Here is a 25,256-nt window from a genome sequence, read left to right as displayed (position 1 = left end):
AATTCCCAGCAACCACATGGTGGCTCACAACCATCTGTAATGAGATCTGGTGCCCTCTTCTGGGGTGCAGGTATGCACACAGGCAGAACACTGTATACATAATTAATAAATCTTAAAAAAAAAGAATCCTTACTATGTACAAGTTAAAGTTAAATTAATCCAAGTTAATTGCCTAGAACTGAAAACTTTGTTTGCTGCAGCAGAGATTAGTTTTCTATGGGTGGAATGGATATCTTGCCAGGTAGATCTGAGAGGAGACGCTTCAGTTTTGACAAACTGTGTGCCTTTACAACCAAAGGAAAAGACGTGGGCAGCTTACTCTTCTCTTAGCCTGACTTCCCTGGAGTAGAACTTTGTCCCGAGGTGAAAGTGTTCTGTTGCAGCAGGGTCACCTCATGGAATTGACTTTTCCTGCCCTCTTGACCTGTGATCTGTGGGAAGGCCGGTTGAGTGGTTGGGTACGGGTAACACTGGACTGTGTCTATAGCAGACTCCGTCTTCCATGAGAATACATAGTTTGCTAGACTAAAGCTAGCTCTTATAAATCTCATAGGAATTTAAAAATGCTAATCACATTAGCCACACAGCTTGAAAAAGAGGTATGACATTTGTGTATTTATGTGTGGGGTGCATATGTGCCGAAGTGCACCTTTGGAAGTTGGAACAACTTGTGGGAGTTTTCTCTCTCTACTCATCTGGGTCTTGGGGACTGAACTTGGGTCATCAGACTTGGTGGCAAGTGTCTCTACAGGCTGAGCCATCTCAGTGGCATCTACTACTATACATAGAGCTTTTAGTGAAAGTGACACATGACCGTTAAGGTTGTTTTGAGTCAGAATCTCACTAACTAGCTCTGGCTGGCCTGAGACTCGCTATGTAGACCAGGCTGATCTGAACTCACAGTAGACCTGCCTTCTGTGCATTATACCTGGCCTCGTTAAGACATTCTGATATTTTGAAACATCGACTTTTGTGAAGTAGGTATCAGCTAACTAGAATTGCATTTCCAGAGGTAATTTCAGAGCTGGAGAGGCGGCTCAGGATGTCAGAGATTAGGTACTACTGCATGAGAGCTCACCGTGGTCTGTTCCAGCAGATCTGATGCCCTCCCCATCCACCTTCTGTGGGCACTTGCACATGCATGCCTGCAGGAAAATGCTCAGACTCACCTTTAAAAAAGGAATTTCTTTGAAACTGTGGACCTGAGTGTCTTTCTGGAGTTGAGATTGAAGTTGAAGCTTAGGGGTAAGGTAAGAAGATGGACTTGTGGGTGAAAATAAATGAATGAATCGTTTTTTTACTTTCACAAGTACTACTTCCTCAGTAAAGTTACTTCTGTTTTGAAAATTTGAGGCGTTAGTTGGCAGGAGGTCATTTTCCATATACATGGTTTTTCTTGGGGAACACGATAGGAAGACTTTCCTGTTATTATTAAGTTTTGCTGTGATCTGCTAATCTAGTCACTGTTTTGTTAGTTCAGTGGTCAAATGTGCTTGGCTAGATCCAAAACACTATATTTGAGGTTTTTCAGATAAACTACTTATTTTGGTTCTGGAAATTAAACTTACAGTATGTACTTTGACTACTGAGACACACCATCTTCCTGGGAAAGTTTTTTTTTAACTTAATATTTGAATTTATTGAGCTAAAATAGGAGGGAAGATTTAAGTACAAAGAGGCATGTGTTCACAGTCTAGGCATTTTTTATTTTGTAAAGAAAATAGATGAATTTTGTTGTTTAGATTATGAAACTTCTTTCTTCCCCCTCTCTCTGTCTTTCTAACACAGCCTGAGTATTGCATGTCCTTGCATGCTTACCACTCTTGACTTTTCTTGAAAACTCGGTCATGTCTAAGTGACTGTAACACGTGAGGTTTGAAGGTTGTACTACTTAATCCCATTTCCCAGCCACTCTGTTGTAGTGGGTTTTTTTTTTTTTTTTTTTTCGAGACAGGGTTTCTCTGTGGTTTTGGAGCCTGTCCTGGAACTAGCTCTTGTAGACCAGGCTGGTCTCGAACTCACAGAGATCCACCTGCCTCTGCCTCCCGAGTGCTGGGATTAAAGGCGCCACCACCACTCAGCTGTTGTAGTCGTTTTTAAAATGTAGTAAAGGAAATTACTGCCAAGTCTTGGAGGCCATCTCATGGAAAAAGGTCTCCATTAGCTTTTAAATAGAAAACCTACACCCAGGCGTTGTGGCGCAAGCCATTAACCCCAGCACTCAGGAGGCAGAGGCAGGGGGGCTTTGAGTTTGGGGCTAGCTTGGTTTGTAGAATGAGTTCCAGAACAGCCAGGGCTACGAAGAGAAACCCTTTCTCCAGAAACCAACTTTAAGAAAGAAAAATCTGCTTTTTCTTCCTCTTCAGTTTTTTATTTTAATCCATCCTCTTGTCTCCTGCTTCTCGGTAATGCTCTGCTTAATCTAGTGACCCCACTCCTGAGGTTGGCCGACTTTTGATGCCACTCTCCCTTGGAATTGGGACACCTTGCCCAATACCACCTGTGTGGCCTGGGAAAGGGGGATGGGCATTTTAGGGTTCTACCCAGCTTGAGCATAGGGCCAGTGTAGTTTGCCTAGGAGAGCCCTGTGTTCTGCAGACCGTCCTGGAGGGAAACTCCCAGAGGTGGAGTTGCTTATCAGACACTGCAGGAGCAGGCAGGGACCGGGCGCCATGTAGCGCAGCATCGCCAGCTCTTCGCCTCCCTCTGTCAGGCCTTCGCCAGGTGCTGCCCAGTCATTTATGAGGTTACAAATGGGCAACTAGTTGCTTTTGAAGAAAGTGTTTGTTTCCCCACAGACTAAAAGTTTATAATTGACCCAGACAAAATAGTTACTGCATTTAAAACTAAGTGATATAACATGAGTTAAATAGTTCATGTAATGTTGTTGCTTAGTTGGACTAGACAGTGATTTATTTCCCCTCGCTGTCTTCCAGTATCTAGCTTTCCATCAGGAAGTCTCTAATGCAGGTGAATGAGTCTTGGCTTGTAGAAGTAGTTTAAGCTGTGCTTTTAAGTTTCCGTCTTCAGCAGGGAACAGTGTACTGGGCTCAATACTGTTAGGTTAAAATCCCAGATAAGGCAGACTGTCTTGCCACCTCCAACTCTAGAAGAATGGGGGTGGGGAGTAGAGGAGCTACTCAAGAAGTCAATCAGGGTTAATTCAAAAGTAGTTTCCAGGTTCACTTTCGACGTTATACAGTGGTGATCACAGTGACACTCAGCCACTTGAAAGGGTGTGAGTGTGTCAGACCTGCGGTTCTAGGGAGAAAGCGTGCTGTGCTTCAGAGTCATCTCCCAGGCTGGAACATAAATGGTTTCTTGTGGTTCTTAGGGAGAAAGCGTGCTGTGCTTCAGAGTCATCTCCCAGGCTGGAACACAAATGGTTTCTTGTTTCCTTTCAGTTAATGAACTTTCAGGGATTTACATTATTTCCTTTTTGGTCATTTCATTGGGATTGCCATCGAATAATACATTTCAAAGATAGGAATGATCCTGAGTCTTTGAGAGGTGCGTCTCACGTGACAGGCTAGGGCAGTGGTTCTCAGCCTGCGGCCCTTTAGTACACTTTTTCATGTTGTGCTGACCCCAATCAGAAAATTATTTTGTTGCTACTTCGTAACTGTAATTTTGCTACTGTTATGAATTGTAATGTAAAATTTTCAGAGCTAGAGATTTGTCAAAAGGGTCGTGACCTACAGGTTGAGAACCACTGAGCTATACTTTGGGTGGTATCTAAGGGTAGGGTTATCAGTGAAGGGAAGCTGTAATATTTTACAGTTTCTGTTTGAGTGGAGGATAGTGGCTGAGGTTGTCATCTGTAACTTCAAACATTGACCTTTGCCAAGAGAGGAGAGAGTGGCAGATGAGGAGGCTCTTTGGCATAAATGTATTTCGTGTTCCAAGAAAGAGGGTTTGTTTTTATACTTGATTTTTGCAGCCTTATTTTCTCTGTGATAGTGATAATAGTACCTTTGATAGTCCCTCCGAGATTCTCAAAAGCTTCTTAAATATCCACCAAGCAGGGAGGTTCCTAGAAACTTTACCAGAACAAGAGGTTGCAAGGCTACTTTTGTTGTTCCCTCATTTCTCCTACACAACTGGGTGAGCTTTGTGAACAAAGAACTTAGCTAGGTTTGCTCCGTGTTTAGTCAGAGGTTGGGTTCGGGGAATGTCAGTCTGGGTCAGGTCAGAGCTTTAGGGGGTCTTAGTGGTGTTGCTTAAAAGACAACACTGTATCTTTAATGTGTCTGACCCTCTGTGTATGGTAGCACTAGAGGAGCCCAAGTATTTTGCTGAGAAAACAGAATTGGGACTTGAAAGGAGGAAGAAGTGCAGTGGGCCTTGCCCAGGAGGCTGGCTTGAGTGCGAGGGGAGAGCAGTCTTTGACAGCACGAGACAGTGGAGAGCCTGGTGGCCCTGTCTCATTATTTGGGTTTAAGTCAGAGAAGTGAATCCTTGTCAGTGTAGGGCAAGTGAAAACTTGAGGCCTCTTAGGCACAAGCAAAGAAAAAGAGATGATTCCTTGTAGGGAAACAGAAGATGCTCTTAGTGAGAAGTGTCTCTGGGACCAGCCAGATGGCTCAGCTGGCAAAGGTACTGCCTGCCGCCAAGTCTGCGGCCTGACTTCTATCCCTAGGACATATATGGGAGAAGGGAGAACCAACTCCTGCAAATTGTCTTCTGCTCTCCACATTAGCATCTTGACATGTGTGTGTGCCCATAAGTATGTGCGCGCGCACACACACACGCACACTATAATTAAAAGAACTTTTTAAAAAGAAGTATCTAAGTGGTATAGATTTCTTCTTATTTGAGGGGATCCTCGTAAGAATTCTATAGTTTCTAAACACCATGTAAGAGAAATGTAGGCTATTCCTACCCTATCACCTTCCTGCATTTGGTGAAAATAGCACACACTCAGGCAGGTAGTGCTGGGCTGAGCGTTGGTTCTCTCCTTCCCATGGGGGTTTGTCTCTGTCTGTGTGTCCTCTTAGAAAAGGAGGCTGAGTACTCTTGTTCTGTCAATCAACACCAGCTACTTTTCCAGAACTGTGCCACACCTTGTGCTTCTGATACTTTTAAATTGTCTGATTAATGACATCACAAGTAAGTTTTAAACAAATGCTTTCATGCTTTGGGAAAAAAACCTTTCCTAATGGCGACGACTTAGATACATTGGAATGTGTAGTGATGTGTGATTTTACACAGCTTCAGTTTGTTTTCTGGTTCTCGTAGAACAAGTTGAAATCATCGCAGAAGGATAAAGTTCGTCAGTTTATGATCTTCACACAATCTAGTGAAAAAACTGCTGTGAGTTGTCTTTCTCAAAATGACTGGAAGTTAGATGTTGCAACAGATAATTTTTTTCAAAATCCAGAACTTTATATACGGGAGAGTGTCAAAGGATCATTGGACAGGAAGAAGTTAGAACAACTTTACAATAGATACAAAGGTGAGTGTCATATGTTAAATGTTTTGAGCAAATTCTCCCGAGTTAAAGGCTTGTTCTGAGATGGCAGCTCCAGAGCCTGGAGCAAGTGCAGTGGGTTCCGACAGAGCCCGGGACTAGGAAGATACTAGAAATGACTCTCTTTTGCTCCTGTCTCCTCCTGGTCTGACCCCATCACCGAGTCTGAGAATGGAAGGTTAGGGGCAGTTTTTTCTAACCTTGTGTTTGTAAAACTTGCTGAGCCAGGTTTTAAGAAAGTCTGCACAATAACTTTTTGTAACATAACACACACTTTTAAAAACTTGAATAGTTGGACATATATCTCAGAGGCAGAGGCAGTCAGATTGAGAGTTCAAGGTTAGTCTGGCCTAAATTTTAAGATCATCTCCAAAAGGGGGAAAAGCAAAAGAAAAAAAGGAAAAGGTTGAAAAAAGTTAACTTTCCTTTCTTCTTCTGAGGATAGCCTATGTTTAATAGCCTAGTATGAATACATGCATGTCTTGTTTATGCAGGCATATATAGAGGTATTTTCAAACTTTTCCACAAATGGGAATCTATTATACGCATAATTTATGTTCCAAAGTCTTGCTTTATTTTTCTATTTATTTTAATAATTAAATTCAGGGCTTTGCCATCATGCAGGCCAGGCAGGTGCTCTCACTGGACCACACACCCAGCCTGATGTGCATCATCATGACTGCTAGAGTCACCACCAGACACTTTAGATATTTAGCCAATTGCATTTGGTAGCAGTGTAGGGGAATCTCTTTCTTTTTTATATGTCTTTAAAAAAAAAAAACTTTACGATTTTCCTGTTGTAAACATCAGACTTATATTGTCATGATTAAGATTGAATTGTATCTTTAGTTTTACTAGAATTTAAATGATTGTACGTTTCATTTTAAGAAAAAAGTTTTCTAATTTAATATTGTTAATTTTGAATGCCCGATTAAATAAAGTATGAGTGTTTTGACCTAAAATCCCTTGTCCTTGTATCAGCATGTCTGATTTTATTTGTGTATATTTCACATTTTCACATGAATAAGTGAGCTGGGTGTGTGTGTGTGTGTGTTTTAGACAGATATCCTTATGTAACTCTGAATATTCTGGAACTCACTACATGGACCAGGATGGCCTTGAACTCACAGAAATCTCCCTGCTTCTGCCTCTGTAGTACTGGGACTAAAGGTGTGTGGCTCCGAGCCTGTGCCTCACAGAAGGGAGATTTTTAAAATTAAATGTCAGATACTTTTACACTTCCTTATACACTTAGTTGTGACTTTGATTATTATATGGGGAAACATCTATAAAAATAATATTGCTTTATATCTTTGGTATATTGTGATTTGTTTTAAAATAGAAAGTAAAGCAGTATCTTTTTTTGGTATGACTATCACATTATAAGTATGGCACTAATTTTCTATTGTATTGGTATTGTTAAAGATCCTCAAGATGAAAATAAAATTGGAATCGATGGCATACAGCAGTTCTGTGATGATCTGGCCCTCGATCCAGCCAGCATTAGTGTGTTGATCATCGCATGGAAGTTCAGAGCAGCCACACAGTGCGAGTTCTCCAAACGGGAGTTCATGGATGGCATGGCAGAGTTAGGGTGAGTATATGCCCTCCATGGGGGATGAGGCCCTAGCCGTGAGGATGATGGAGCTCAGTGCTTTTCATCTGTTTTTAAATGGAAATTTAAGTTTTTACTAGCCTACAAACAGTCTTGAGTCAGTATGTTGTTTCCCTGGTATTTTCTGGGGGTACCAAATACTTGTATAACTTTGTAGCCTCCTGTAACTGCATTGTCCTTTCGTCATGTGTTCCCAGGAGTCACTAAGATTCAAGTTATCCGACATTAATATTTATAGCAAGGTGAATGAGCAAGTACATTATTTCCTAATTTGAGGCCATGTGCTCTGAGCTGGTAAAATATAAAAATTAAAAACTAATGGATATTAAATGCTTTTTGCTTTACTTAGTGCTTTGCTGGCTGGTTTAGCTGAATGTGTTTAACAGGTAGATTGAAAAGTCATAGGTCAAGGTCTGAAAGCTGGGTGGGCAGCCCAGGAATCCCCAGACCTCAAGAGGCAGATGCAAGAGAATCAGGAGTTCAGGTTGTCCTCAGCCATATAGTAGCTCAAGGCCAGCTTGGGCTGCACTGTGAGTGTGAGATCCTGTCTCTAAAATACAACAAAACAAAGAAGCTCATATTAACCAAGCATGGCTTCGTCTCAATAACTGCTTTGCCTACCTCTTCTGCGAGGGAAGTGTTTACTGACTCATAACAGGTGATAAAACCAGGTGATATTCCAGTCAGGACTAAAATCAGGACTCTACTTACTGAGTCATAGAGGCACTGGAAAACTGGGCCCAGTCTGGATAATGCCTCAGCAGTAATTTGACCCCAGAAAGTGTAAAAGAAAACCCTAGGGTGTAAAGAGGTAGGAATAGCTCTTGGCACCCCTGGGGCTGCATGAAGTGAACCAGCCAGGCCGGAATTCAGTCCCTAGGGGAGAGGCAGGGCTGCAGGGGCAGGGTGCCTACTTAAAAGCCAAACCCATGCAGGGTGGAACTGTTGGAGGCCAGTGGGTGGGTTCCTGTCAGAGTTGTCACCACTGGTAGATGTGGCTGGGACCTTTCCCACACTAAAACCGTTTCCCTCTACTGACAGCAACCTGGGTAAAAATTTCCTTCCTCCCCTGGCCTTTTAGCCCTGTCAGTTGACCCTGACATTGGGTGAGCTGGCAAGAAAAAAAAAATGCCTTATGGTTTGTGGCTGACCACTATAAAGCAGGGCAGAGAAGGGGGCATAATACAAAGAGGCAATAAATTAATAATGTGCTGGAACTCTGTCTTGTAGCCAAACCAACCCAGCTCAAGCCTGCTGAACTTCTCTATGACAATGTCACTAAAACTTATAGAAAAGCAATATCACTGTTTATGGAGAATACAATATAAAATGTGACCTGTTAATATAAAATATGAAGTGTTATAGAGAATATAGAAGGAAGATAAAAAGCAGAAATGTTTAGAGGAGAGAGTGGGTAGATTTGTTTGCAGAATCCTTAAGAAATGAGACATTTCCACCCTAAGGCCATCGTTATGAGGAAACTAATGCAGTGCATAGACCTTTTTAGCTCGTTTACAATTTTGTAAACAGAGAAAACACCCCAGTCCTGCTTTAAATGATTCGGTTGAAGGCAGTACAGGCTTTAGCTAAGATATACGAAAAGCAAGTTTTCCAGAAGAGGGCTTCCTTAGCAAGAGACCTTGTTCTAGTCGTTTGGAAGCTAAGCCCATGACTAACTGCGGTGCTGGCTGTGCTCGTCACAGTGAGAGCAGAGGCTGCGGGACTGATTGTGCATGCTCTTTTTGTTGTTGTTTTCGTTTTGTTTTTCGAGACAGAGTTTCTCTGTGTAACTTTGGAGCTTGTCCTAGAATTCTCTTTGTAGACCAGACTGGCCTCAAACTCACAGTAATCTGCCTGCCTTTGCCTCCCAAGTGCTGGGATTAAAGGCACGTGCCACCACCACCTGGCCAATTGTGTACATTCTTATCTATTCACTGAGGCAGAAGTAGAGTCTTTAAGTCAGTGTATTGAGTTTGGTGAATGGATATATATAAAAGGACCAGCCAGTGTCTTTCATAAGTAGTAATTCTAACATTTCATCATCCATTGTCTTCGTTAAGCTAACTCTAGACAAGAGTCACCTTTCATCCTTGACTTTTTTGATGTTTTAGTGACTCAAAGTTGATTGTGTTCCCAAATTATTAGTTGAAAGTTTCCAGAAAAAAAAATCCTAAGTTTTAAGTTGTGTGTCCTTCTGAATAGAGTGGTAAGATTTTAAACAGCCCTGCTGTCCTGCTTGAAGAATAACTGTCCCTTTGTCCAGCATACCCTCTGTGTGCTGCTTGTCCGGTAGTCACTTAGTGGTTTGCTCAGTTACCGATTGCTACCCCAGTCCTGTGTGCAGGTGGCCATCCTTTATCTCACAATGGTCCAGCAGTGCAGGAACAGAGATGCTAACAATTAAGATGTGCAGAGGCTCTTCCTTTTACGTAGGTAGAGAATACGTGAGTATCATCTTCATTACCATGTAATTATTTCATTATTAGTTCCCATTAATGTCTCATTGTCTCATTTATAAATTACACTTTGTATATAGCTCTTATATGTGCAAGAAGAAGCCTCATAGACCTGAGCATGGTGCTCACCAAGGTTTCAGGGATCAGTGAGGGACTTAACATCCCCTGTGACTAAGGGAGACTGCATTCTTAATATATGTAAAAAGATGAAATCCCATATATCTGATTTTTAAAAATAAGTTCTAGGAAACAAATGCAAGCCCTCATAGAAATAATTAACTTAAGGTTTTTTAATTTATAGTGAAAAGTTAACCATTTGCAAACTTAATTTTATAATGTAGATGTGACAGCATAGAAAAACTAAAGGCCCAAATACCCAAGATGGAACAAGAATTGAAAGAACCAGGACGATTTAAGGATTTTTACCAGTTTACTTTTAATTTTGCAAAGAATCCAGGACAAAAAGGATTAGGTAAGAATATTTTAAAATTATATTTGGTGTTTTACATATATTGATAGTATCACTTTTGCCGTAGAAAGTCATGTGTTTTAAACATAACGTTATGAAAATACCAGTTATCGGAAATCACCGAGCAATAAACGTTAGTTAAGGGACACTGGGCACAGTGCAGCAGAGGACCGCTCCGATGTCTCACATGGATCACTGAGTTATGGAAACACAAAAGACACAGGAAATAAGTAGCCCTTAGTATTTCAGTTACACCTGTTCATGCATTCTTTTGTTCATATATGCTCAAGCCTGCCTTTAGAGCCTTGTAGGACCTGTAAAAGCACTGCAGAGACTGCTGAGCCGTGGGTGCCCGCTGCGAAAGCATGAAAAGAAGCCGATCGTCAGTGTAGAGTGTAGAGCTCCCTCACCTACCTGTGCCACCCAGCTCGTACGAAATGCAGTATGCATCTGTTTGTTTGGGGGCCAGCTATGGGTAGCAAAGTAAAAGGTGGAATAGAATCTACAAAGTTCGTCAGAAGCTCAGACAGCAGTAGATGACAGGAAATAAATGAAGATAGGATCCAAGAGCAGGAGGGAAACTAAAGCCAGAGTGGTTGGATAGGGCTTTCTGGGCTTTGTGAGCAGAGTGCAAAGACTGGCTATCTCCTAGAAGAAGGAAGGTAGTGAGGAGTGGGGCTCCCAAACCATAGGCAGAGGCGAGACTGCAAGAGAAGGCACTGGAGACACAGCAGGGCTAAACTAATACCACAGACTCCTTTTGAAAATAAAACCAAAATGTTTAGGAGTATGAGAAATAGGACACACTGTTTTTATTGTGAACTCTTAGTGTGCTGTCTAGTGTGCTAAGTCTTTAGCTTATACTGCTTCAGCAATGCTGAAAAACTTTATTCTTTCATTCAGTAAGTTACTACCTGCTGGGTACCACATACACAGTTAGAGAGTCTAGACTTCTTTGTTCTTAATTTGCAAATGAGGACATTTAGGCACAGAAGTTAAATAATAAGTGAGGTTGTGTTATTTTGTGTATTTGTGCTACTGAGGAGTGAACTAGAGCCTCACACGTGCTAGAAAAGAGCTTTACCTACTGAGTGGCTCTGATGTCTTCTTATTCTTCATTTTGATGGGCTCACTAAGCTGCTCAGGCTGGCCTGAAATTCACTTTACCCAGGCAGACCTTGAACTTTCATTCCTCCTGCCTCAGACTTGCAAGTGGCTAGATTAGAAGCTGCACTTCCAGGCTCAGTTCTGCGGTTGTGCATTGCTAGGGACTGAGCCCAGTCCTCTGCTGCGGAGTGCTCCGTCATCTTGCCGGCCCCAGTCAAGACTTCCTTTGCAGGAGGCTCTTGAGGCTCTGGTTCTCATCTCGTCTTGTGCTTTATTTATTTATTTTTTTGTTTTTGTTTTTTTTTTTCGAGACAGGGTTTCTCTGTGGTTTTGGAGCCTGTCCTGGAACTAGCTCTTGTAGACCAGGCTGGTCTCGAACTCACAGAGATCTGCCTGCCTCTGCCTCCCGAGTGCTGGTATTAAAGGCGTGCGCCACCACCGCCCGGCCTCGTCTTGTGCTTTAAATTGAACATCAAGAAACAGATCAATTCTGTGACTAGGATTAGACCAGGGAAGCAACTGAAAGCTAGAGAAGACAGGATAAATGTGCGTGTAATGGAGAATTAGCCTAAAGAGAGATGAAACAGGACCAAGTTGATTAAAGATGTTCAAAATATTTGTAAACTGAAATTCTAATGAACTGATGGCTCAGTATATGCTGGATTACTCTTTTCTTTAGATGCATTTGAAAGGAACACATACTTATATAATTAGTAGGGTACAGTGTGATGTCAGTGTACGTCTACAGTACAGAATTATCAGATTGGATGGATTTTATTATACAGAAGTCTTCCCGTTCAGGATGATACAGAAAAAAGCTATAATGCATACAATTAGACGGCCAGTTAGCTAGGCATTTCTTTTTCTAGTTTTCGCATTCCTTCCCTCAAGTAAAGACTTGGTAAAGCTTTTCAGTTTGAATATTAATTTGTGGTATTTAGAAATATAACATTTTGATAAGATAACATAGTTTTGTGGATGTCAAATTGATTTAAAGGAATTGGTTTCTAAGTTATATTTCTGACCCTTACAGAATATATATATATATATATGTAGATGTTTATATATCTAAAATTTTGAGTAAATAATATAGTTTGATATGAAGATGAAAATCAACATTTTCTGGTTATTTGGTATAGTAATATGCTGATAAATTAGAATTTTCAGATTAGAAAAAACAGAAAATTATGTAAAAACAGATTTTGAAAAATAGTTGTTTTCTATTATGCTTGAAAGTACATTGTTCAGGGGGCTGGAGAGATGGCTCAGAGGTTAAGAGCATTGCCTGCTCTTCCAAAGGTCCTAAGTTCAATTCCGAGCAACCACATGGTGGCTCACAACCATCTGTAATGGGGTCTGGTGCCCTCTTCTGGCCTGCAGGCATACACATAAACAGAATATTGTAGACATAATAAATATTAAAAAATACATTGTTCAATGGTTATAGAGTTTGTTTCATAAAGTGAGAATTCAGGAGATTGCTTAATAATGAGTACGTCACACATTTTACTTCTAAAGGTAGAGGCAAATACTGTGTTTTGTATTTGCAACCACAAAAAGTTATTAAGAAACTCCACGCACTGTAGCCTTTACAGTGAAATGAACCCTAACATAGTGTGTGGGGTTTGTTAACAGTAGTTACCTGTGCGGATTTATCAGTTGTTCCGATCAATTTATCAGCAGGGACTGAAGAAGGAACTCTGTAGGAGGGAGAAGGGCTGCGGAAGGGCAGGGCTTCCCACCTCATGCACTGTGTTAGGTGGCAGGAAATGTGGCACCGATAGCTTAATTAACAAGGAGAATTTTCCTGACAGCCTTTCTGAGGGCTCACAGAGTAAAGTGTGTGAGGGTGGGGGCACTGAGCTGTGCTGGCGCGGTCAGAGTGGGTTATCTTAGTTCATTTTCTGCTTCCTTCCTTCCCTCTCTCATCTGTCCCACGTGCTCCAGGTTTGGATTAGTCTGTATATCTTAAAGTTGAAAGAGTTTTTGTAAGCCTGCATGAAGTCTGATCCACCGAAAGTACCAGCCCTGCTTAGGAACACTCTTTAATTTTCCCTTTGTGTCTGTGGTGTGCTGTTTTAGGAAGTTGCCATGCCTGTCCCAGAATGCGTTTACTGTTTATTACATTGTTCTTTGTTATTATTAAGCTGCCCTCCTGTAGCCATTTAAAGACTGGCACCACTTAGCCCTTGTCCTTTCCAGGTCGGTGGTCCAGCTTGTTTAGCTGTCCTGAGATGCGCTCTACCAGGTCTTTGGTGTCTTTCAAAATTGAGCATTAAAATCTGGACCCACTGTGGGAGACTGATTCTGCTCATTTGGTCAGAGATTATATGCCTTCTGTAGCAGCCCTGTCATCATAAGGACCATATAGGTTCATTGTTACAATAAAGTCTCCGGCCAGTAAGCTGGCTCAGCCGGGAGAGGCACTGAAGTGCCGAGGATCCTGACAGCCCACAAGGTGGCAGGAGAGAACTACTTTCAAGGTCCTCACAACTTCAGACTCTAATTTTTTAAATGTTTTTTAAGTCAGTAAATATATTATAAATATAAATATATTATTTGGCAGGCACTATTATAAGGGCTCTGTGTATATTATATTAACTCAGTGCTTAACCACACCTCAGGCAAGGTCAGCATTGTTGATTCCGCTGTTCTAGTCCATGCCCGCTGCCTTTTGGATCCTAAGGCTTGATGGCAGACTCCACCTCAGCAGCTTCCAGTTGGAACTTTTATTACTACATGCTGAGGAGAATAAGGAAAGGAGAACTTTGGTTTATTGTGGTGGAGTGCCAAGTCACAGAACCATTGTGAGTTCAGGCCGAAGGTTTCTCAAAAACTTACAAGAACTTGCAGCATGCGATCCGCTGTCCCACTCCTGAGCATGTACTCAGAGGAGGGCTCATGTCCTGCACTGGAGCTGATGCACATCTGCAGGTCTTGCTGCTCCCCTTCAGACCACATGTGAGACATAAAGAGGTAAAGAGTCTGGGGTAGCAGAAGTCAGGAGGGGAGCTAGGGTGCTAAGAAGATGGGGGAGAGAAGAGGAAAAGAAAATCTGCCCAAATATATTTTGTTTGAAAATGTCATGATAGCTACTGCATTATATGTCAGTTTAACAAATAAAAGGCTTGTATGTTTAAATGGTTATATTGCTTTGAGTTATTCCCTTATTCAATATGAATTGATTTCTTCTAATTGTGCTTCAAAGTCTATTGTGTTAGATATTACAACAATTATTATTGAAGGGTGTGTATTGAGCTCCCCCTTCTCCTTTTCATGTTCTGCAATTGCTTATCTACTCTTCTATTACAGTGTTTCTTTCCTGTATCCTCCTGTGTTTTTCTTTTCAGTGCATAGAACTTGTTCAGGTATTTTCTGTAATACTGGCTTAGCTTTCATAAGTTGTATCAGTTTGTTTATCATATAAATTTCCTTTTTTATTAATCATGCTAGATAATTTTGCAGACTATAACAATCTTAGTTGGCAGTTACTTTCAGAGCATAGAATACATTTGTCTATATTCTCTTTGAATTTAGGTAGTTTATTTGTATCTTCTAGCTTCATTAAATGTTCTTATAATTATTCCTTTAACACTGTTTGAGTTTGTTCTGACTCAGTCCTATAGGAATCCCCTATCATTGCACCTAGGCTGATTCTGCACTAGAATAAACATGGAAGTGCAGTTGTTTAATTTTCTTTGGATATCCAGATGTTGCCCTAGAAGATAGATGAGTCATATGGTAGATCCTTTTGTTCGTTTGTTTTATTTTTTAACACAGAATATTTGTCTTAAGCTGGCTTCAAACTCTTTGGTGTTAGAGATGAGTGCCACCACGCCCGGTTTCTAGTTTAATCTTCTGAGGAGCTTTGTTGTGTTTCTGTAATGGCTGAAGTAATTTATAGTCCCACAGTTCCCCCTTTCTCCACATCTTTTTCAATATTTGTCGATTTCTTACTTTTTTAAATGAGTACGAGAATGTGGGGGGAAAGAAGAACTTTAATTCATTGTGGGTAAGAGTACAAAGTTGTAGAGTTATTGTCAGTTCAGTCTGGAGGTTTCTCAAAAACTTAAAAGTTCTGCATATGACCCAGCTGGTCTAGAAGAACACAGTCTTGTAGCTGACTTCCTGGTCGTCTTGCTTCTGTAATCTTTCCACCTCCTCTTCTAGAGTTCCCTGAGACTTAGGTATAGGTGTTGTGTTGTAGGTGTATGAGCTGGGGCACCCCACACCAGTTGTGACTGTAAGTGATTGTAATGGTCTCTCTGTCTGATAAAAAAGAAGCTTCTTTGATTGATTGACTGATTGTGTGTGTGTGTAAGCTACACTTAGCTGTGGGTGTAAGGGTAAGTATTTAGAATGCAGTTAGGAATCAAACAGATTTATGAAAGTGGTAGTAGTGGGTTCTGCTCTAAGATCCATGACCTCACAGCCGCAGATGGTTGGCTAAGCTGACAGTACTGGGCATGATTTCCTAAAGTTAAATGAGCATGAAGTCCTTAAGATTGTTGTTAGTTACTCTCAAGATGTGACACTTTTGCACCGGTAGGACCATTGTGTCAGCTGGCAATTGTGATTCATCAAAGCTACCTTAGAGGATTGATTGCTTCCTTCCTATACAGTCTGCATATGACCTCAGGGAGAAGGCTTTCAGATCAAATCTCATAGGCTTTTACTAAGTCTTGTTGTTGAGGCAATAGGACTTTAACCTCTTGGAGGCAACCACAGTCAGTTGTTGGGGGTCTTGTATTCCCCCCACCAGCACCTCAGAAGGAGGTTTCTCAACCTGACCTGGTACTGGTTTCTTTGTTTAGTTTTAAGTCTTTATGTTTTCAGTCTTTGACTCTTGGAGATAGGCATTAGCACCCCAAGTAGCATAACTTCACTTAAACTGTCTCTGTGCATGTGCACACAGACCCATATACATTATATGTAATTTTAAGTGCATACAAAACAGTTTAATTTCCTGTGTCTATTTCAAATGTGTTCAATTTCCTTCTGCGTTCTTCTACCTCCCCATTCCCATTTTTCACGTTTTCACTTCATATAACCTGTAATCAGCTCTTCTTTTCTAATGCTTCTTTCTCACCCATGATCCCCCTTTCCTTTCCTGGTTTAAGCAGCTACTCCAAATTGTATACTTACAACTGAAGATATGGAGCTAGGAACTACAGATTTGAGAGAGAACACGTGATGTTTGCCCTTTTTCTGGGTCTGGGTTACTTCACTCAATCTAAAATTTTAGTTCCATCCATTCACTTGCAAATTTTATGATTTAATTTTTCTTTACAGGTTTTCATAGTGTATATGTAGCGCATTTTCATTAATCATTCATGAGCTTGCATTCCTAGCTGTTGTGCACAGAACAGCACTGAGCGCAGCTGAGCAGGTGTCCGTGGAGGATGTCTGCACCAGCTTTGTGTTTGCAGCTTTCCTTCACTGGCTGAGCTTTCCTTTACTTCCTTCCCACAAGTTGGAAGTTAACTGTGTAGGGATTTACCCTGAGGTTACCACTTCCTTTCTTTTTTTTTAATTAATTATTTATTTATTTATTAAAGATTTCTGTCTCTTCCCCGCCACCGCCTCCCATTTCCCTCCCTCTCCCCCTCCCCCAATCAAGTCCACTCCCTTTCTTTATTCCTCTTAGGACCAGGATTTTCTTTAAACTTTCTCTTTGAAGACCACAGGACTTAGTTCTATTACACTTTTTTGTGCTCCTTTTCTCCACAAACTGTACATTTTGTATTTTTCTTTGCTCAACTTGCTCCTTTCATTATGGATCTGCATAAAAGTAATCACTGGTAGCCATAGGACAGATTCAATATTAGGCTGCCTTGATATCTCCTCTGCCAATGCTGTTTAATTCAAAACTCTTCAATTTAGTCTTAGGCCGATTTTTTGAACAAGGGCAAAAAGCAGCCACATTCTTCACCAAGAATCACGAGACCGATCTCTAGGCTACTTACTACTGTTCTTCTCTGAACCAGTAATAATCTCCATTGCTCTCAGCACTGCTGTCTTCTCTGCTCCTGTTATTATAGTGCACTAAGCCTACCTAAAGTGTTCAACTGCTTTCTTAATCCAGAGTCTACATTCTGCCAACAAGAAGCATGGTCATGCCTGTCAACAATACCCCACTCCTAGTGCTAACTTCTGTCTTAGCCAATTGTTATCACTCTAGTTGCTGGCATGAGTTTGGGAGAGCTGAGATGTAAATGAGGTGGACTAAAGTCTCATGCAGTTTATTGGAGCATCAGATAGTTTCTTTTCTGGGGTTGTTCTGAGGGTTAAATAAGGTCAAATGAGCAAAGTTCCCTTGACTTCACAAGGGCAAGGTCACATAGGCTTAGGCTGTCTACACAGTTGTGAGCACAACCTGTGCTTGGAATTCTGAATGCTAATAATGGACGGTGGGTAATCTGAAGTAACCCATTTACTGCACCTGAGAGGGGCACAAAAGTACATCCCAAGAGTAACCGTGTTATAGAGAAACAGAGGTTAAAATTAAAAGACTTTTTCTTTCTTCCTTAGAGCTCTCAGAATCCTCCTTATACAGCTTCATTCATGAACTCTAATCCGACACTCAATGTATTATTGCTGTGAAAGACACCATGACCATGACAACTCTTATAAAGAAAACATTTAATTGGGCCTGGCTTACAGTTTGAGAGGTTTAGTCCACATGGCAGGAACCATGGAGCTGTGCAGGCAGGCATGGTGCTGGAGAGGTAGCTGAGAGTGCTAGGTACATCTGGATCCGCAGGCAACAGGAAGAGAGAGAAACACTGGGCCTGGCTTGAGCATTTGAAACTTCAAAGCCCATCCCCAGGGACACACTTCCTCCAACAAGGCCACACCTCCTAATCCTAGTCAAGTAGCACCACTTTCCAATGCCCAAGCATCCAAATAAATGAGCATATGGAAGCCATTTCTATTCAAACCACCACAAGTCCTTTGGGCATTTGCTGAGGAGTAGGTCATATGGTAGACTTATTTTTAGGTTTTTGAGAATTCTCCACAGTGCAGTCCTATAAACAGTGAATGAGGGTTCCCCTTTTTCCAAGTATTGCTAGCATTTGTTATAGATTGTTTTCCTAGTCTTAGCTGTTCTGACTGCAGTAAGTCAAAATTTTAAAGTTGTTTTAATTTGTATTTCTCCAATTACTAAGAGACCCTGTCTTAGTCGCTTTTCTACTGCTGTGATGTGACACTAAGACAAAGGTAACTTAGAGAAGAAAGCATTTAATTTGTCGTGCAGTTTGAGAGGGTGAGTCCATGCCCCTCATAGTGAAAGGCATGGCAGCAGCAGGCGGGGCCCTGGAGCAGTAGCTGAGTGATCACATCTGGTCCTCAGGAACAGAGCAGACAGAGAGCTAACTGGGAATGGCATAGGGTAGTTACCTGAAGTGACACACCTCCTAATCCTCAAACTTTCCCACCAACTGGGAACCAAATACTTGATGTATGAGTCCACGGCAGCCATTTTCATCCAGACCACCACAGATCCTTCCAGTGTCTAGTATTTGTTTTTAATTGATTTCCTGCAAATTATCTGTGGGTTTTTTTTTTTTTATTAAATCACTGCTTGGCCTATTAGTTCTAGCTTTTTATTGGCTAGCTCTTACATATCAATTTAACCCATTTCTGTTAATCCGAGTATCACCACGTGGCTGTGGCTTACGGGGTAAAGTTCTGTCTGGTGTCTGTCTCTGGTGGGGCTACATGACTTATCATCATCATCTGTGGTTTTTGTTAGAGAATAAGCATTGGATTTCTTTTTGTTATTTTTAAAAGTCTGAGCAGCATTCATCCATCTTGGTCTTTCCTAGTCTTCTGGGCTCCCTTAGGTTGTCTCCTCATTTCGACTTCACAACTTGAAAAGATCCTAAGGTTCCTGCATGTGATGGCCTGGGGTATGTCAGTCTCTGGAAAGCCAGGCAGCTTCAACTGCTTGAGTTCTCAAGGAGATGCATTGTCCTTTGTGTCACAGAACAGGTCTAGAATTTGTCACAGTGGATGTTGATCAGATTGCTTCTTTAGCTTTCTTTGACTCGTGTTTAACTAAAGAATTTTTTAATATCCTTGGCAAATTAAAAAGAAAATCTTAGATTATTACTATTATTATTACTTATTTTTAAATTATTTTATTTTTTCTTGGTGCTGGGGAATGAACCCTGGGATGCACATGCATTTTATAAGATTGATGCACGGAGCCAAAGAGCAGCAGACTTGTGCTTAAAAAAGGACACAAACTCAAAAAACCCACACTGTTTTCCTGACCTCTTGTAATTCGGACAAGCTAGACGTCAACTGTTGAAGTTTAAGATTTTTAGAATTGGGAATTGAGCAATCCTTTGCATTTCAACCAGTTGGTATGCATCTGGGATTCTTAACTGTGGCAAGTTTGCCGTCATGAATGTCTTTGGCTATATGGGGAACATATTGGTGTCCAATGATAAAGGCTTGGGTACTACTAAGTGGCCCATATTGCATACACAGCCCCTACAGCAAATAATTATTTGTCTCAGAGTGTTGGAAGGGTCTGTGCTGAGCCTGGGGACTCCACACATTAGTACTTGGCAGTGGAAAAGCACACGACTACATCCACTTTCAGCGCCAACACCCTGTGAAGGTAAGTTGTGTTATTCTTACCCCAGAGGCTCTGAGAGCTCACTGGAAAGGAAGCAGGTTACAAATGTGGACTCGGGTCTTTAAGGAAAGTTTAATCTATAATACTCAGAATGCAATTGGCTTTCTTTGTTTCAGTTACTGTTCTTTTGCAGAGACATATATCCAAAGCATTAAATTTCATAACTTATTTTTAATATTACAGATCTAGAAATGGCCATTGCTTACTGGAACTTAGTGCTTAATGGAAGATTTAAATTCTTAGACTTATGGAATAAATTTTTGTTGGTAAGTTAACATTTTCTGCAGTTTCTGTTTTCTCTTAAGATTATACTGTACTTAAATATTGATTTATTTCAAGGCATCATTAATTTCAGAGCATGTCATGGACATAGAGTGAGAAATTTGACTACCAAAATTTTATTATGCAAATGTTACATTTTCCCACATGTAGCAACAGCTGAACCAACTTTCCCCAAATGTTTGGAAGGTTTAAAGGCTCTTTGTTTTTTGATGTTTTAATAGGAGCATCATAAACGATCAATACCAAAAGACACGTGGAATCTTCTGTTAGACTTCAGTTCAATGATTGCAGATGACATGTCCAATTATGATGAAGAAGGTAGCAAAAATATTTGCCTTACCTGAACTTCCGTCCACTGTTTCCATGGAAGGGATCTTCTTTTCTGAACTTTTGTTCATTGTCTCTCTCTGTGTGTGCTTGTATGTGTGTGTGTATAGTGTATGTGCATGCGTGCTAGAGACTGAACCTACGCTTTAATTGCTAAACACACAGATGTAGACCCAACTTTTCCACTTTGCCAAGTGCCATGGAGGAGGCCTGTGTGAAGCTATAGCAGAGTTGCAGAATGTTTGTGGAGCCTGGGTCCTCTCCGTAACACTGCACAATCCCGGGAGCAAAATCTTACCAGTATTTGTCCTCTAGAAAGGGATAGGAAATGTTCAACTGTATCTAACATGTTCAATGTGCTATAAGAGTTATATTCTCTTAATGTACTGTAAAAGTTTATTCTCTTAATGTGTTTTATATTCCTTTGAAACCAGTGGGGTTGGTTTTTGTTTTTGTTTGTTAGTCTTGTCAATAGACTCATGAAGTGTGCTGGATTTGTGTAGTCTGAGATGACGTCAACTGCCGGGTGGTTTTCGTTGCATCCAGCCACTATCCATTTAACGCTCTTCTCCATTTCTCCATCTGTGTGGACAGCGTGCTCCCGCCCCCAGCAGCATATCCAGTTTATTCTCCACACTTACCTAGCCCTCATGAGAACCAACTGTTAATTTTTTGAGATTGTTGAATGTAAGATGTTCTTTGGAAAATCTCCCACGCCCTCCTGGGACCCGTTGGCTCATTCAGCCATAGTCTCTCTCTTGTCCGTTCTCACCGTCATCCCTTCACTGGGACGTGAGAAGTGTTCAGAGGGCGCTGTAGGACTCGGTGCCACACCCTTGGGTAGGCTGCCTGACTTAACAAAGCCTTCTGAGAAACCACACTTAGTACTGCTTTATTGCCCAGAGGAGTTGTTTTCATTGATCAAGCTATAACCCCACTGTAGAATAATAGACAGAGAAGACAGGGAATATATTAATAGAAAACATAGAGATGGAGTCTTTTAAAGATGGATCAGTGGGAGGAAATAAGAGTAACAATTTTAATTCATATGAGGAAGCTATTTAAAAAACAGGATCTATTGAAATATTAGCTTTTATTCTGCCTTTCTCTATTCCCTTTCCTCCCATATTTTTTTCTTTTCTTTTTCAGGAGCATGGCCTGTTCTTATTGATGACTTTGTGGAATTTGCGCGCCCTCAAATTGCTGGGACAAAAAGTACAACAGTGTAGCACTAAGGAACCTTCTAGAATGTACATAGTCTGTACAATAAATACAACAGGAAATACACAGTCAATTTCTGCTGGCTGGACCGAACTGAAGATCAATCCTCACAGTTCAGACTGAGGGTTGAGACCAACTTTAAGGATACATCTTGGACCATATCGTACTCATTCTTCTACTGGTGGTTTGGGCTTGTCTTCTAGTCTGGGCCACTCTAAACATTTATAATTCCAACATTGTGGATGTCATCTTATACCTGTGGACCATCTTAGTTTGTCTTCCCATAAGTCATAGAAGCTTGATGGTGATTATTTTGAGGTTTTCATTCTTGCATAAAGCACAATGCTGTCTTCATCAGAAAACAGTTTGGCATAAGAATTAAACATAATAATGAACACCACAAACAATTTATAAAAACTTCTTAAGTATATGCTTTGGGCTAGTTGCAAAGACTATGCTGGTAGCCCTTCAGAGGAGAGGGATTTATCTGAGTGTACCGGATCTGGAATGGTGTTTGCTTTGAGGGAATTTTCATGGCAAACTACATGTACTGTTGATGTGAGTGGAATAGTTGATGAAAGAAATGTCAAAATAACCCACATATGACAAATTTAGAATAACTTGGTGACTACCTGAAGTATGTCTTGTGTTTCAGACTCTCACAAAGGTTCTACAGAATAGTCTGTGGTTGTCCTACCCATGTTTGTATGCAGTGGTCCTGCAGGGAAGTTTATTTAAAAACTATGTACTGGGATATGATGTTAGATTCCACTCGTCTGCATCACAGCACAGAATCGTATTTCATTATGCTCTGAAATGCTTCTACGCCTTTCGAATAAGTTAAACTATTTTGTTTGTTTTGAATGTTTTGGATTGCTATATAATACAATGTTCTAAATTTAGGCATGAGGGTTTAGTTTTTGTTTTTTTAAACTTTTTTGTCATCGCACTATGGAACACAATGCAATTCACTTAATTTATAAGAAGATAGTAGGATTTACATTTTCCAAGTGATTGTGATGAGCCGTGAAGTTCAATGTTTATCATATCGGCACTGCTCTTTCGGGCGATACTCCAGCCTTTATGACCTCTTGTGTTGAAGTGGCTGTACTGCTAAATCACTGTGGTTGCCAAATCTTTACTCTGAGAGCAGAGGTTTTCAAAGGAGCGAGTGCTGGTGCAGAATACCAATGGCTTCTGTTCTAAAAATTATTTGAACTTTTGATTGTTTTCATCTCACTCGCATTTGCTATTTCCACACAAAGCAGATTGTATGTTATTTTTTTCTTGACAGGACCCATGACTTGCTCTCCTGATGAACATGCTTGTTTCTCTGGTAACATACTGACATGTGAAAAGGGCATACTTTAAATATTTTCAGGAAGTTAAAATGACGAACTTAGGTGTTGGATGACTGGCCTTTGATAGGGACAGTTTGCTCCACGTGTCCCTCTCCTCTTCAGGGCGCGAAGGATGTGCTTTGGGAGAGCAGACCATTTCATGCAGATATGAAAATGATTAAGTTGCTTTTAGTTACATGATTTGGAAACTGCATAGAAAGATTACCTTATAGATATATCATTATTCCAATCATAACTTTAATTTAGGAATACATTTCAAATACCAAAAGAAGGCTTAGAGTCAATTTTTATTCACGTTACAAGAATCTGGTTATTAAAAGAAAAAAGAATCTTACTGTTTTCAGTATTTCTTGATTTCAGTTTTGTAAATATGAAGAACTTCAATTATGAAAAAAATTATTAAAGATATATATGTATACACACACATATATATCTTTAGGATAAAGATATATAGTATACACACATATATCTTTACAATAAAGATATATATGTATACACACACATACACATATATATCTTTAAAAGTTTTGCAGGCATATATTGCTTATTCCCTACATGGACTGTTTTGAGTTCTGCTACTGTCTTCAGATTGATTGAGTCATGTGTGGTTTGTTTTCCAACGAAAGCCTGATGGCTTCCCTTCTCACCTCAGACCTTTCTCATGAGAATCGTGATGTTCATTTGTGGCCTAATGCTTTGAGTTTGACAGATTTTATTTTTGAATGCAAGACTTTTCAACTTTGTCATCAGTTTGGTACTAAACATTTACAATTACTGTGTAATTATAAACAAAAATATATAAAGCTTTAATATAATTATGTAGCAAAAGAAGTCAAGGTTGTTCACCATGATGGCATCTTAGCATTAAACAAAACTATCACTAGGGCTCAAAAGAGAATCTGATTTAATGTGTTTATTCTGAGGATAAATGTCTGCTTATAGGGAATGTTTTGTACTAAAAATGCTTACACTGTTGGGGGAGGGGCATCAGCAAGTTTGGAGAGAAACAGCCCACGCGCACACAGCCATTGCAGCTGCTCTGGGTCATGGGCGTCCGTCTTTGTGGGCGTCAGCGCGCCATGTTGATTCCTTTTTTTTTTTTTCAACAGACAGACCCATAGGGAGAGTTTACTTTTTGCCAAATGTCAGAACAGGTACACATTTTTAAATGTAATGCTTTTTAAATAGTCAAATGTATAAAATGAGAAGTACCCACATATAAAATACTTGAGATCAAGGTTCTCTTCAGTGAATATCATCTGCATATCTCTGTAAGTTAAAGTGTGTCTTTACGATCCCTGTCATATTACCAAGAGAGGCAATAAAAGCTTCCGTGAAATTGCCATGACTAAATCTTCTCACATATTATTTCAGTGCTTTAGTTTTTTTCCCAAAACTAAAATAGACTTGAAGGCTTTTCCAGGAGGAGTAATTACTCACGGAAGAACACAGGACCGGCACATTCGGGAGAGAAAAGACAGTGTTTACTATGTCAGTGTTTACGACTCTGCCCAGCCGCTATCTAAGTGAAGTTATTTATTTTTTCTTTGATGAGGAGTCTGACTCACTTTGTGCTCACCCTGCTCAGCTGTGTACTGCTAAGTTGTTGGTTGACGTGCAAGCAGGAGCAAGTTGATCTGATAGATCACTTTGTGAATTAGAAAGGAAAGCGGTGCTGGGAAGTTGCATGCGTGCTCACAAAGTGTGCCTGTGTGAAACTGAACCAACTCTTAGACTTCATGTGGCTCTGAACGTTTTAATGCGTATTTATTAGAACCCCTCCAGGGTGTTTTTTTTTTTTTTGGTGTTATTGTTACCTTAAACTTTAAATAATATGGTTTATATTGGATGCTGAGATGTTTTGATAAGAGTTTATTAAGTTTGATAATGTAATGATAAATGTTTTTAAATGTGAACTATTTATCATATAAATAACTGAATTGTGGTTTTTATATAACAGATGATGAACAGGGTCAAATTATGGCTCATCATTTAATTGATTATAAACTTGAGTGTATTTCCAACCCTTTTATTGCTTCAATTTTTATCATCATAGCAATAATTTTTATTTCTTAGGACTTTAGTGGAGTTAATTTCTGGTTTCCATTTATTCAACGTGGTTAACGTACTCAGTTTGTCCCACACTTTGGAGGCAGATGCAGGCGGGCAGAACAAGTGGTTTCCCTCCCAGCGCTCTTGGCATCCTCTGCATTATCTTTCTGGAAACGCATTTCCTGCAGACCAGCTCTGATAGCTGTGCCCTGGGCTCAGTAGTTGGTGCTAGTGCAGGTCTTGACT

At 40.4% G+C, this 25,256-nt stretch overlaps 1 protein-coding gene across 2 annotated transcripts in view; it reads left to right on the top strand.

Annotated features, from left to right (window-relative positions):
- Window positions 1–24,312, top strand: part of Dcun1d1 (defective in cullin neddylation 1 domain containing 1) — a 39,502-nt gene extending 15,190 nt beyond the window's left edge. For both annotated transcript variants that reach the window (XM_005343793.3, XM_013347461.2), the window contains exons 2-7: window positions 5,239–5,455; window positions 6,896–7,064; window positions 9,883–10,013; window positions 19,951–20,033; window positions 20,271–20,367; window positions 21,526–24,312. In XM_005343793.3, coding sequence (XP_005343850.1) covers window positions 5,239–5,455; window positions 6,896–7,064; window positions 9,883–10,013; window positions 19,951–20,033; window positions 20,271–20,367; window positions 21,526–21,605 — 777 coding nt within the window. In that variant the 3' untranslated portion in view covers window positions 21,606–24,312. The remainder of the gene's footprint in view (window positions 1–5,238; window positions 5,456–6,895; window positions 7,065–9,882; window positions 10,014–19,950; window positions 20,034–20,270; window positions 20,368–21,525) is intronic.
- Window positions 24,313–25,256: the final 944 nt, after the last annotated feature.

The sequence above is a fragment of the Microtus ochrogaster genome, chromosome 1 (assembly GCF_000317375.1).
Source record: "Microtus ochrogaster isolate Prairie Vole_2 chromosome 1, MicOch1.0, whole genome shotgun sequence".
NCBI classification, from domain to species: Eukaryota; Metazoa; Chordata; class Mammalia; order Rodentia; family Cricetidae; genus Microtus; species Microtus ochrogaster.
The sequence above is the reverse complement of the archived record's forward strand: the minus strand, read 5'-3'. Positions and strand labels throughout refer to the sequence as shown.